Source organism: Manis pentadactyla, chromosome 5 (genome assembly GCF_030020395.1).
Source record: "Manis pentadactyla isolate mManPen7 chromosome 5, mManPen7.hap1, whole genome shotgun sequence".
NCBI lineage: Eukaryota > Metazoa > Chordata > Mammalia > Pholidota > Manidae > Manis > Manis pentadactyla.
In genome coordinates, this window is record NC_080023.1 from 138,077,787 (window position 1) to 138,093,049 (window position 15,263).

A 15,263-nucleotide genomic window follows, 5' to 3' on the forward strand; every position below is an offset into this window, starting at 1 on the left:
AATTTTTGACCTCTACACTTCTAGGTTCCGTTGGCTGGTCTATTAATAAAATTGACATAAGTCAGTTTAAAAGGAGGAAAAAAATTTTAATTTTGCATGTACAGGGACCTACAAAGACGTGAGAGTTTCCAAGACAGTCAAGCAACTGAGGTTTATAGGCATCCTGAGCTAAGAAACAGCTAAGGTCTGAGACTTCAAACAGAAGGAGGATAATTCACAGGAAGCCGGAAAGAGCAAATATTCAGTAAACAAATGTTTGTCAGAGAGGCCACACAGAGACAATGGGACACTGAGAAGAATGTGAATAAACATATCATCTCAGACCTAGCCCATACTCTACAGTTATCTCTGGTGATAGCTCTCTTCTTGGAGCAGGCCCTCTATCTAAATTCTTAAGTCAGTTAAGGGAGGTAAAAAGCATTTCCTGAGTCTTCTGGACCTTGATCATCTTCAGCTCATAATAATCCACATGCCAAAGTGGCACATTTTATGGAGGCTCTTTCTGAACCCTTTTAAGAGCAAAACCCAAACATATATGCCAGCACATTAATTTTTAAATATTAACATAAAATAATAATATTTTTCCTTATTTGTCCATATATAGTAAAAGGACATGCAAAGAAAAATTTCACAGATGAAGGAGACCACATATTTAAGATGGGCATGAAGATTCTCCAGCAGTCTAAAAATCAAAAACAAAAAGCGGAGTAAGTCTTTATCCAGTTATTAAGCCAAGTTAACTTTCCAGTTTGAAAAAAAGAACAATCCAAAATAGTTTGTCATTAAAAACTTATCAGAATAACAAATTTATTTTCCCATAAGCTTTCATTTCTCAAAGGATCAAATGGTATTTAAAGACTCTTACAAATAATCAGTGTAAATAAACAGACCTGTATGTGAAATTATGGTTCCCTACAATTTAAGTGAAATGCAACATTAAGTTACTGTCTGAGCATTCAGGCAAAAATGTGCTGTTTTGACTTTAAATTTTTAGGTATTTCAAAGGAAATAAAATGTTATTTGAATTAGAATATTTGTTTTAGAATTATTTTGCTTTAATGAACATTTGTACAGCACCTTATGGTTCACAGAGCCCTTTCATGTACGTGATTCCATTTTAACCCCAGAACAGCATGATGAGGAGCTTCATATTTCCTCTTTAAAAAATAGGGAACAGAAATTCAAGAATTAGCAGAAAATTTAACAGAAATTAAAGTGAGGTGATCAGAAATAGGCAGCTGGGATGTGAGCTATGATCACATGGTCTCACTCCATGTTGTTTCTCTTTTTAATTCTCTACTTTATCCTGAAGGGAGGCAGAAATATCTTGTCCCCTGTAGAAGAGGGGCAGAACATGAGGTCATCCCTCAATTCTCTAGTTAGAACCTTGGGATCAAATCCTAACTTTACCATTTATTGGCTGTGTGTTGCTGGGCAAGTTACTTAACCTGCCTGTGTCATGGATAATATAGTCAAGCTCTTAGAACAATGCCTGGTACATAGTAACCAGGGGATTTCGCATTTGTTATTTCTATCTCTAGTCTTCTAATTCTAAGTGGAAGGAGTGAGAGAGAAGAAAGCATATGTGTCTTGAATCAATAGTAGAAAGAATGGACTCTGAACCCTCAACCAGGAGACATCTTTTGTTTTCACACAGATTAGGCATACAAACCCTGGGGGAAACATCCCAGAACTGGGGTAGCCAGCCCTAGACAGGCCAGCAGCAGAGTCCATGCATTCTTTCTTTAAACTTGAAACCTTCAAGAAGAGTGTAAGGGTGTAGAGGATGAAGGGGCACTCAGCTGCGAACCTGGTTATAACAACATCAACAACTTCCTTTTACTAAGCTCCTTTGTTGTGCTAGTTATTGTTCTAGGCATTTATGTGTGGAATATTATTCATTCCTCATGATGATACTAAGAGACATGAATTATTGTCCCCAAATTACAAGGAGGAAATGGAAGGTCAAAAAGACTTGTAATTCTCCCAAAATGACAAGAAGAAAGAAGGGAGTTGGTCCACTCCCTGGGGCAAGCTGCTTTAGAAGCTCTGTATAAGAGCAGAGGAAACATTCCCCAGCAAAACCTGGGCCTTATGCTGAGCATTCTGGGGGCTGCCATGATGAGGATGGCATTAATTGAGACCACAAAAATAGAGCCTGATAGGGAAGTCAGTTCATACAGGTGCCCACTGAGTAGATGAGTAAGAATGAGGAAATCTCAACCCCGGTAGCTAGAGGAGAGAACAATGGAGGTCTGGAAGGGGACTGGTCCCTGAGATTTCAGACTAGCTCTGCTCATAGCAGTTGAATTAATATGAGGACCTCAAGGTATGCCCTTTCAAGTCCAAGCAAACCTGAGACTCAGTTTAATGGGACAAAAATACTCTTACAAGGTCCCAAGTAACTATCCAGTTAAACTTGATGGGTGCCCTCCTTTTTGGCTTAAAGAATGGGGAGGAAATACAGACTTGGTAGCATTACATCCAGCAGTGCAGGAACTTCACACCTACCTGGTGTCATTCAATCTCAGGCTCCTTTTTCACAGCCTAGTCTTCCTCCAGAATGCCAGAAGAGCAGCTTGTTTTTGCAGCAGCATGAATACATGAGAGGGTACATAAAGCTGAGTCTCCTGACCTTTCTGAGTTAGTAGCAATAGAGAAAAACTGAAACTAAATCTGTTCTTAACAAGAGACCCCAGGAGTCTGTGGACAAGCTTTGTGAAAATCCTTCAGTTATTAGCATGGTCTGCCCTCCCCTTAAGCCAGTTACATCTAATGTAACCATCTGTAAATTCAGGGAAAGGAAATCCCAGGGCAAAATACCTCTAAAAACCAAAATCAGTCAAAGGGAGAAACAAAGTTTGAAACCTGTTTATTGCTCACAAACTGCAGTCCCAGGCTGTCTTTCTTCTCTGCTCAAGCAGCAACCACAACACCGGCCCTCCCCCTCACCTCTCAGGTACAGATAAGCCCTCTGTTGCCCAGGTAATCACCCATTGATATGCAGATGTACTTCTCCACCCCTGAGGAAAGATGCAAATGCACTAAAGTCATACTTCTTTCCACCTCTGAACGCTTATTGATATGCAGATATACTAAAGCCAGGCGAGATATTCTGGAAATGTTTCAGTTTTACCCACAATCCACCCCTCCAGAAATCTAGCCTTACAATTTACTCCATCCCCCTCTTCCAACCAATCTAGTAACATGCAAGAGCAACAGCAATAAAATCTTGATAATCCTCAAGCCAGAGAGGATTCAGCTAGGTTACCTTACAGCACAATCTCTCACTAAGCACAAAAACACATTTCTACACTTATTTACTCATTCCTAACAATCATGCTAGATTGCTCACAAAACTTTTACCAAACGTTAGACAAAGTCAAGCCTCTCTTTAAACATTATTTTCTCAACAACAGCAACACAATCATAATTCTCAAACCAGAGGATTCAGCTAGGTTCAAAGTCCCATGCAGTTAAGTCCAAAGCTCGTCCATTCCAGCCATCATGTGGCAGCTGCAGCCAGGGGGTGCATCCAGGACACAAAGACCATAGAGGCAAATAACCATGATTGTCAGGGGCCAATTTGCTGTTATTACAGGAATACACAGAAGGCCAGCTTCCAGGCCTTTTTCCCAAGGTGCCAGAAGAGCCAGCCATTGCCGATCCATGTGTTGAAATGTCCAGAGCCATGTCCATTTTACTCCTAATTGCTGCACCCATCCTTGCACCACATGTCCGATAAAATGGGTACCTCAATTGCTCTCAGTAACCGGCGACTGACCATAGGCTGCAGAGAGACGCTCTAGGCCCCTCTTGGTGGTTTGCTGATATGCACAATGTGCAGGGCACTCCTTCTGGGCTCAGCTGACTTCTTCAAAGGTGAAAGACAAGCCACACAGATGGGCCCACATTGTCTTTTGAGGTGTCTGTGCCACACCACTCCGTGGCCTTTGGGTCCAATCTTGCACCCGCCCTGCAATGGAATAGAAGGTTATTACCTTGGTCGGAGCTGTTCCGGTGATAGGCTCTGTAACCAGCAAGGTGTGGTACACAGCAGCCAGTTACTTCAAGGTGACCCAGACCTCTGCTCCTTTCCATGGTTGTGGCCAGGCTTCGGCAGGCAGCAAGAGCAGCAGCAGTGGCAGAAGCAGTAGCCTTAGGCTCAGGCCACAGGCCGGGGTAGACGTGGCCATCAGTGGTGGTGGCACCTCCACCACCACACGAGTGTAGGCACATGTCCCTCAGCATGAGTGCCGCTTCTCCCCATCATTTCTAGGGGCAGCCCTCCCAAAGGTCGCACCCATTATGACAGATTTCGGGTTCAGAGGAACCCTGCCGACTTATGCCAATTGTAAGTCCAGGGAAAGGAAATCCTGGGACAAAATACCTCTAAAAACCAAAGTCAGTCAAAGGGAGAAATAAAGTTTAAAATCTGTTTATTGCTCACAAACTACAGTCCCAGGCCATCTTTCTTCTCTGCTCAAGCAGCAACCACAACACTGGCCCTCCCCGTCACCTCTCAGGTACAGATAAGCCCTCTGTTGCCCAGGTAATCACCCACTGATACAGAGATGAACTTCTCCACTCCTGAGAAAAGATGCAAATGCACTAAAGCCATACTTCTCTCCACCTCTGAACGCCTGTTGATATGCGGATATACTAAAGCCAGGCGAGATATTCTGGAAATGTTTCAATTTTACCCACACCATCTATCTGACTACTGTTGAGGAGAGAAAAATAAACACCCTACTGACCAAAAAGGAATCATGTTCACTCCCTCTGTCCTACCTCCTCCTTGCTTCACCACTTACTTCTCAGAAAGGGGTAGCATAAGATAAAGGTGCTACTAGTCCTTTTGGCTCATCCACACCCACATCTAGGCCCAGTTCATTCATTCAGTCAATCATTCATTCATTCACATTCAGCCTCTTTGTATGTATGAGGGGGAAAACTGCTGAACAAGTCAACTGTTGGAAGTACAGATGTTAAGCAAGCGTATGTCAGGGAGACAAAACTTGTCTGAAGGAGTCAAGAAGCCTCTGACTTCAAGGGTTAGCTGTCATTAAGAATTACTCCCCACCAGTAAAGAAGTTTTGAAGATAATGATGCCAGGGTTCTTGTTCACAAAGCTGAAGAATGAGCTTCACAAACACTCAAGGTAGGAGAGCAAGGTACAGGCTTTTATTTAGAGATAAAGTGAAAGGACGGAGCTCCCGGCTCACACCAGGAGGGGACAAGAGAATTCATAGTGGCGCGTTGTCTAGGGGGTTTTATAGGCAGTTGAGGATTTTTCGAGAACATGAAAAAAAGTTTAGGGGTGTGGACTTATTAAGTGGTCCTAGGATGTTTACAATTAACTTGATACAAGTAACCTTCTGCTTTGTTGATTTTTCCCTGAGATACCAGCATCTCGGTCTGGAGGCATATGAAACAAGGCTACCTGTTCAGCCCCCAAGGTGGGCTGAGGCATTGTTTGCTAAAGAGTAAGTTAAGTGCAATCTTATCTTTAAGGTAGAACCCTTCTTGCCTTCTACTGTGCTATGGCTGGGTTTGCATGCTAAATTAGTTTGCCCAGTTTGCAAAATCATCAGATCTGAAGGAGGAAAGACAGCACATAGGCCTGGGCCTTTTAGCATGTTAAAGTGAATCTTACACATGATTATAAATGATTAGCATAAAATAAACATGTGCTACTCTTCTTTATCTGGGGTACACCAACTGATCTCACTGAAGAATGATTCTAGGGCTGAATGTTTAACACAGAGTTTTAGTAGGAGGTTTCTTTGCATGTAGTTACATTGCTCTGACTGCAAATATCCTGCCTTGCTTTTTTCTGGCGGCCCTCACCTTACTCTGACTACACCCACGGTCCCTGTCTCAATAAGCTACTGCCCCACACCAAGTTTTTAATGTGTCCTAGAGATGCCTTTAGCATCTACTATCAGATCTCTTAGAAATAATCCAGATACCTAGTTGAACTTTCTTTTTGGGATCTGCCACTGTTGACCAGTTTTCTCCTACTTTTTCCCTCTTGGGGATTGCAACCTAGATGTTAATCCTACCTAATTTAACAACAACTTTCTCCAGCCCTGGGTCCTACTCCTAGTATGCCTTAAAGCACCTTGGACTTTCCTGACAGAGGACCTAAGTACCCATACCTTCCTTGGAAAATCAGAGATACCTAGATGGATTGGTTTTGCAAATTTTTGCTGCCCCTGAGGACCAGTGAATGGATGTATGGCTGGATCCAGCCGCCAATCTCTGGTTTCTCTGCCCTGGTCTATGTTTGTGCTCTTCTAGCCCCAACATGCTGTGACAGAATGGCTTCAGGGAGTCTGTATCCTAATGCTATCCATTTCTGGATGCCACACATTTGCATTCATTGACCTTTGGAACTTTTGTCTTGTTGTTTGCCTTCTGCATCCCCAGAATCTCAGCCCTACTCTGAACATGGTTAATTTCTTGCTTGACCTCCTGACTTCTTTCTGTTTCACTAAAATCTATTCTGCATTTTGCTATCCAGGATCCTAATGCATACTTGGTTATCACTCAGTCGCAGCCCTTTATGTTCATTCTATTCTGCTCCAGCCTTTGGTGAAGAGCAGGTTATTTTAGCATCAGGGCGGGTAAGCAGTATATAAAGCTGAGTTTCCTGAGCCTCCTGAAGGTAGTTCTGAAACAATGGCAGATTTGTGTTTGTTCCTGTATTTGAGTCAAGGTCACGGGTATAGGTTAATGCTTTCTGGCCTCACCACTACCAAAAAGAAAGTTATAAAAGTAAAAATAAACCCTAAAAGTACTCTCTGTCTCTGACACAAGTTTTGACCTTGCAGATTTCCTCATCACTGCTTGTTATACAGAACAAACCCAAATGACTTCTGATCCGGACTCAAAAAATGCATTGTAAGGCAATCCTATGGCATCTACATTAGTAATCACTAAACTCTCACACCATTCACTCACTAGTTACAAGGGAACAGCCACCATGTTATGCAACTTTATTAAGGCTACTTAATAAAAATAACACTAATAACAATAGCTAAATTTTTTGAGTACTTACTCTGTACCAGGTTCTATGCCAAGCTGCCAAGCACTTCACATGGATTATCTCACTGAATCTTCCTAGCAACCCTATGAAGTAGGTGCTCTTATCATCCCTACCCCAAGACGAGAGAGGCACAGAAAAGTTAAGTAACTCGTCTGAAGCTCACAAACTGATAAGTGGAGCCAGGATTTAAATGCAGGCAGTCAGACTAAAGCCTTAACAGCCATTAGGTTTTGTTTGGCTGTAGTTTTCCACACAGTCTGTGCTGAAGGATGTATTCTGTTTTAGAAAATTATTTCAGAATATAAAGGGACTGTTGTTCTCATGATAGTGCTGCCTAGATTTGGCATTCCAGTTTTGATTATGTTTTTGATTGGTTTGATTGTATGATTATATATTTCAGAGTTCATTTTATACAACAAATACTCATATAATGGTGGTGGCCATGAAAGATTGCACTATTTTAGGACAAGTGCCTCAATTTTTCATTTCTCACTGTGTATAAGGTTGAAGCATGATGCATCCTATACATTTCTCTTTTTCACAGCTTCATTATTTGTCAGATATATTAGATACTATAATCTTAGACCAATCTAGGGATGAAAAAAATATCTACTGGTGTAGATGTAATGGACTGCCACTAAACCGTATTGTTAGTAGCAAGGACAACTGGGTCCTACTTGTTAAAGAGAAGTAGTATGAAGGAAGGAGCAGAATATTTCATTTTTGATAATCAAACTTCTAACTTCATATTCTTGGAACAGAGCCTACATACTCTTTGCCAAAGCAACTGACTTGAGAAATTTGAAAGCTATGGAGAAAATGGCTGATGCTTTTCTATTTGGGAATTTTGGCATGCAGAACATAACAGCAGCTATCCAATTATATGAGTCCTTGGCTAAAGAAGGATCGTATAAAGCCCAAAACGTGAGTTTCGAAAGAAAATTAAGCCTTAAATAGCTACACTCTTAAATAACTACAGACAAATAACATGTAAAAGGAGTTGAGCTATAGTATTCCCATCCTACAATGGGAGCCCAGACCTAGGAAGTTCCTGAAATAATGGTGTCAGGGCAGCAATGAGCAGGAGCCCAGGGGAAATTCTTCTAGTTACATGGCTGACTTTCAGAAGGGAACTCTGCATTCCCATCTTCCAGTCCATGTGTGTGTTTTGAAATAATTTGAGAACACCTAGCTCCTAACATAGTTAAATTTTATGTAAAATACATTTACCTAAACAAAGAAATATGGAGCTAAGTCTATTACTTTAGGATGATGATTGACTGGTTTTTACATTTTAAATATTTTATCAACTGAATATAGTTCTTTTTTCAGTCTAACAAATGTATTTCATTTTATTCCAAGAATAACAGGCACAGAAAATCTGAAAAACAGAAAGAAAAAAAGGGCCTTACCAAGCCAACCATTCTGACTCAAATACTGTTAGGGTTGTGTTGTAATTTTGCTTGGCTTCTTCCTCTGTGCATCCCTCTTTTTGCATCACCCTAATCACAGTGCCAGTGTATATATTATTTTGTTTCTGGCTGGCTACATTCACTTAATGCTACCCTTGATGGGTAGGCCAGTCTCTCTAATTTTCATCTGTAGAGTTAGGATAATGACAAAACATGGTACTGTGTGTGTCTGGTTCACTGATGTATCTCTAGTGTTTAGCACAATGCCTGAGACAAGAAATATAAGTTGAAAGTTGAATTAATTAATGATGAATTAGTTAATTAATGGAGTTATTGTGAAGATTAAAATGATGTGTGAAGACAATTCCATACCTGGGAATTTGTGATTATTCATTATAAAGAAAGGATATAAGTATTATTATTATTCATCTAGAATTTTTCTTATAACTATACAGAATTACTTTTTATCTGCTCTTTATTCACTGAACAACACATATAGATGTCTTTCCAAGAAAATATATACAAATAAACATCACCATTTAAAATGTCCATGTAATTTTTCTTTAATTAATTTAGGTTGTTGAATACTATTTTTATCCCAGGAGATTTTTTGTAATTAAATACCAAATAATTATACTTACAAAATACTGATTTATAGATGTTGTAATAAGATATGGTTATTACACCTTCATTCTCTATATTTGGTTAATCAAAAACAAAGTTCCAAGACAGACAAAATGTTTCCATCATGTCCATCACTAAAAATGACATTACTGAACTCCTTTCCAAACTAGTGAACATGTCCTTTATTTTTCAGTGGGTGTATTAATTAATTAATTAAGTCAACAATTGTTTCTTGGACACTTTACCTATGCCAAACATAATCTAGCTGATGGGGAGAAAAAGAGTAATAGTCCTTATGGGTCAATCTGAAATACAAACAAATACTTGTAGCACTATCTAGGTGGATAAGTTAAGGTATGCATAAAGTGCTTTAGGAACAGCAAAGGGTCTCACTAGTCTGTCTGGGGCAGGTAGGGAAGGCTTCAAGGAAGCCATGACATTTGTAACCAGTCTAAGTAAGATATTGGATATTGGATATAAGTAACATAGAAGATTTATTTGTTTGCATTTAAATAAGGTATTTGATACAAAGTCAAAATGCAACTCCCAGAAAAGAAATTCAAAATTAACATAAATGGTACATAAAACATGTGGATTTTAGAATTACAGTCAGAGTATTTCACTCCTTATACTCTAGTTGGTGTGGTTCTGTTGCATGGCTACAGTCTTCCCTCTAATCCTAGTTAACTGATCATTTATTTGCCACTGGTCTTAAGGAAAATCAGGTGGGAGAGTATAATTGGCTGAGTGCTAACCCAGTGCCAAGAAGTGAAACTGCACATGTATGACCATTGTCCATGGATTATCTATCACAGCCATCTTTGGAGAGAAAAGCAGGCATTGTTGGGACAGTGTTCAGGGTATCATGGTGGTAGCAGAGCAGAGATTCCAGATCAGAAGGTCTGGCAGTATGTGAATCCAGATTCTACAACCTAATGAGCTTCCATCTTTTGTTGACCCTTTCAGTATCCCTGTAGAAATTACTTCTCTAAATCTAAGTTTTCCCAGACCTAAAAGGCAATTGATAATGAGGTCCACACTATTTCATCAGGTTACCAAAAGAACCAAATAATATCTGTAAGATCCCTTAGCAAATATTAAAGAACATAAGTGAATAAGGTTGTGTAATAATTTTAATCCCAACTCCTTTGTCTTTGGAGTCAGTCAGTCCTGGCTTTCCATCCAGCACTGGCCCTTGGGACCTGCCCTCTCTGAGTCTCAATGTCCTCATCTGTAAAATGGGATTATATGTCTATATATGTGTATGTTTGGTCTCAGGAGAAAAGGAAGACAGACTGCAGGTCAGACAAATTTATCATCTGAAAGGCTGACATTGACCTGGTAGGCAAAAATCCAACCACACTGTTTATTGAAATGCCACATTACTGATTGGCAGAAAGTCTTTGTCCCCAGCTCCTCTTGTGCCCTCCCTGACATCCTGAACACCCTTGTTCCTCACTCAGACTCCCTTAATTCCCCCAAACTCTTCATAATCTAGTGACCAAAGTGTTACATTTAGATGAGCAGGGGTCCTACAGGACCCTGGGCTAGTGCTGCGAACGAATTCTATTCTGATGGATTGTGGGATTCTGTTCTGCAATTCTATCATGCCTGTCATTGCTATAGGAAAATGTTTCCAATAGCAAGTCTTCTTGCAGTTGATTTATCAAGGAACAACTAGTTGAAGTGATTTTCTGCTACAAATAATGCTTAGTTTGATGGCTGGTTGTAGGGCCCAGGCTGGCCACATGCTTTATTGACCACAGCTCTCTAACAGGGTTAGCTGGGTGATCACATTTCATCTCAGGCTGCTTGTGTCAGACTGGTACAAGAATCCTGCCTACACTTGAAGGAAATATTGCTGGGACCATGAAGACAATGTGACAACAGAAATGTGGCTAAAGAAGCTGGAAATGCATACTGAGAATGATAATGAAAGAAAATGAGAGGATTAGAGATACATAGATAGACAGGTACAGATACAGAGAAAGAGAATTAAGACATTTATCTCTGGGGAAAAAGGGAAGAACAATCAGAAATACTGGAATGTAACAGACAGGAGAAGCCTGGAGTGCTAGAGGTCTCACAGAGACCTGCCTTAACAAAGAAAAACAAAAAGATGCGAATTTATATTATAAAGTGGTATTGAGGGAGTCGGGGGAAATGCAATTTCAGGCTATGTATAAAGGGAAACTGGATGGAGGAACAGAGGCATAATTACTTATTTTCCTGTACCTTTAATGGTTCATCTCCCAAAATTCACAATATGAAGAAAAATCCCCCATAAGGCAAAAAAAGCATTTAAGGTTATGAAGAGTCCATTGAATTGACTTTCAAAGAATCTGTACTTCCCAAATTATGTGAATTATTAATTAATAGATTAGTCTTTATAGAAATTGAGGAAATAACAAACAAAAATGAGTCATACTGTATATATACTATAATGTCCTTTAAGATATAATACTATACCAGCTGGAGGTAGATAAATTATGTATTTTTTTAATCTCCCTGACTTTCATTCAGAAAGTAAAAGTTCAAATATAGAAAGATTCACCCTTTTCTTGATACTGATGAACTGTTTCAATAGGAAATTTGTCTGTTAATTTGCCAAACAAGAAGGTAGTATTAAACCTCATTTGCTTTAAGAATCAAGGAAGAATCATTCACATTGTATCACCTGAAAGCTTAATTTAATTGTAGTAATCTCTAAGTAGTGGTATTGTTTGTGACTGGTTTTTAAAAACACTTCTCTGGATTTTTTTTCTCTAAACTTTCTATTCATACGTATGAGTTGCTTTCATATCAGGACAAATTATTTAACTTAGATGCATGTACTTCCTTTATTACACAGCTCAAACTAGTACACTATGAATTATAAGAAAATCCATCCTTTTATATAAAAACTACTATAATTAACATACAATGGATGAGAATATGAATGACTGCATGTTTTATCATGTATTGTGATTCTAGAATAATTCTATCTCAATGGCAAAGATTCCACATATTCTTCATTTATCTCAGATTTGAATTATAGAACTGTTTCATACAGGGACTATAGTTATTAAAAATGAAAAATGACTTTTAGTATCAACAACCTAATAGTCATTTTGTTAATTCTAAAAGTATCTGTGTAGAACATTTCATCTTGATGTTGATGTTCTTTGTGTATTAAAGGTACAGACAGGATCTGAGTGGCTCATTAGAATTGATTCACACTTTTGTTTGGTATGCAATTTGAACTAAAAGTAATGATCTAGATGTTTTCAAGCCTTGTACAATAGTTAAAGGCAAAATGCTTAATATTTTTTCCTTTTTAATAATTTCTTATGTAAAAAAGTAAAAGGAGGAATATTTAATTTTACAATTCTTATTATGAAACTTGAGTAATTTGCTTTGAAATGTAATAAAATATCCTCTACACTTAACTCTATGCATTAAAACCCCAGCTACTGTAACAATGACTTAAAAACTGCAGCATAAAGGTTGAGTTTAGAATCAAGTCTTATAAACAAATCCAATTTGCAGAGCTTGACCTTTTAAGAACACTGCAAGTGTCATTGATGTCATCACTATTATGTAGCTTCTCTTTCAATGCAGAGCATTATTTTTTCTGGACTGATTTAACCATTCTATAATCCAACTAATTTCATCTCAGCCTTATCTCAAAAAAAGACCAAATACCAAAAACTGCTTACTGTAAAGTTGTTAGGTTGCAATCCTCAAGTATAAAGGAATAGAACAGCACTGACCATAATCAACATGTTTACTACATAAGAATCCATGCCATCTTTTGTTTTCCTCTAGTGCCTGCCATGCTTTAAATAGTGATAATTTTTTTTAAGTGAAAGTTGAGCCCTCCAGAGAATTAATTCAAAATCAACCATTCTTATTTTTCTGCTAAAAAGAGAGAGAACATACTCTTTGGGTTGGTTATTTAAAGCTGGTAAAATCATGGTTTTAGTATTTCTTTCTAGAGTGAACTTATACAGAGGAAAGCTCCCCTCCAAGTCACAGCACAGGATGGAAATTTAGCTCATAATCCACTTCACAACTTCATGAGTTTACAGATTTCTCTAGGAGGATCAGGCCCAAAATTGTGGCAGGCTCTACACAAAATGACACACTGTTGGTGAAAGCATCTTAAATTCAAGCTCATCTAATAGAACAGTATCTTAATTTTCTTATCATTGTATTCGTTTACTAGCAAAGTTTCTACATAAATAAACCATATTCAAACTGAACAGAATCAAAAATTTCTAAGAGTTTCAAGAAAAATTAAAATCTAGCATTGGCTAGAGAGATCCTTAAAAGAAGCCAATTTAGCCATTTTAAATACAAACTATAGTTAGAGTACCAGGATCCTAGATACCTTCCATTTGTAATAGCCTTTATGGTGAACTTTTCTAAAAAAGGGAACTTTTGAGACTAAGAGGAATTGGCCAAGTCATAGAAGATTTTTTTTTCAGTTTATGGACTAATAGATCATACAAAGTATACTTATGAACTACATGTTAGAGCTATTATGATTTGGAAACTGAACTCTGAAGTCAATTCCCTAGTTTTAAAAGTGACATAGTTCTTTGTCAATGAAACTATATCAAAAACTTTAAGAAATTATTCATTTTCTGCTTTGATTGAATTATCAGACCTTGTATTTTGATTTTAGTGAAACATTTAACAAAGTCTCTATGACGTTCTCATGAACTAGATGAAAAAACAGAAATGTGGACTTTGATGATGGTAGATAAAGAGTATAAACTAATGTGTTAATTCCAAGGGGAAAGCAAGTTTCCAGCACTCTGCCACTGGATTCTGCCTATGACCTATGCTCTTCAAATATTTCAGCTATTCAGTTAATGGCTAAGACCAGATTGTTTTTAATAGGAAGCATGGAAAAAAAGGCACACTACCAATAGTATACATAAGAGTATGGAATGAACTTCTAAAAATGGTGACAGGAATGATAAAGCCCCCTATGAGTAGAATTTTACAGTTACGTTCTGACAAAAAAAGTGTTATACCTTTATTGAGAAGAGGAACAAGGAGACAAGGTGTGAAGATAATGTAGATGCCTAACTCATCATCTGTCCTGTTAACAAATAGATAGGCAATGTGTGAAATATACAAATTAACAGCAAGTAGTAGCAACTTATCAGTAGTCATAATGATGGTGATTATCAAAAAAAACAACTGAAATAATTAAAAGTTGTTATATAAGAAAAGACTAAAGAGTGTCCAAAAAAGAAGCAATGTAAAAATGTTCATATTATAGACCCTCAAAAGTGTTAGAATTGTAATTTTTTTATACATATGCATCCATTAGTTTGAAAAAAATATGTTAAATTTAGATATTAACTTTCCCTCCAAAAAGGAATTGGGCTTAAAGTAAAAAATAGAAGTCCTCTCCTACTAAAAAGGTACGAGCATCTTTGGAAAATGTCAAATTCCAGGTGTGGGACAATAAATGTACAAGAAGATCTTGAAACACCTCATTATATCTGCAGTAAGGAAGCTGTCAGAAAATACTAGGGTCATGACCAAAGAACCGAGCCAACTCTAATGGGTTCCTACTGCCTGAAGATGGAACAGTTGAGCCCTACAGGACACGATGACCACAATAGAATGAAATACCTCAAATATACTAAAATCCATCAGTTAATAATGATACTCAGAAACAGCACTTATTAATTACCTTGGGGGGTTAATCACCAGCTCTCATTATTTCAAAAACTTACAAAAAGAAAAAGACTCAAACATTTATCTTCACTATTCTATACAAACTATACCTCAGACTTCAGGAGATAAAGGAAAGTTTTTCTTTATAGAATTGCCCCAGCTAATAAATGACAAAGGAATGACAGAATTAGAGGGTATCTTTCTGCCACTCCTAATGAATCGATGGATGTAGGCCATGGTCATTGGCGGCTGCTAACATCACAAGGCTGAGACATGAAATTATGTGCCTCTTGATGGAAATACATAAAACTTTCTATGAGATAGTCTTGCCCAACAAATTATACCTAAGTTTGATCAAGCCTCTGAATCTACCAATTTACAGAAAATAGTGTTATAATCAACAAAATCTAGACTAAGAGTAACTACAGAACAAACTACCTGTTTTTTTTTCACAACAACAAAAAAATTACAAGGAGAAAAGTGGTGGATAAGAATCT

General features: G+C 38.0%; 1 protein-coding gene across 3 annotated transcripts in view; it reads left to right on the forward strand.

The window, feature by feature from the left end:
- The first annotated feature begins 549 nt into the window (after positions 1–549).
- SEL1L2 (SEL1L2 adaptor subunit of ERAD E3 ubiquitin ligase) overlaps positions 550–15,263 on the forward strand; it is a 57,948-nt gene continuing 43,234 nt past the window's right edge. For 2 of the 3 annotated variants that reach the window (XM_036892195.2, XM_036892196.2), the window contains exons 1-2: positions 605–707; positions 7,813–7,975. In XM_036892195.2, the coding sequence (XP_036748090.2) occupies positions 658–707; positions 7,813–7,975 (213 nt within the window). In that variant the 5' untranslated portion in view covers positions 605–657. Of the gene's footprint in view, positions 708–7,812; positions 7,976–15,263 lie in introns of all 3 variants that reach the window. The other variant, XM_036892194.2, reaches the window with a different exon arrangement.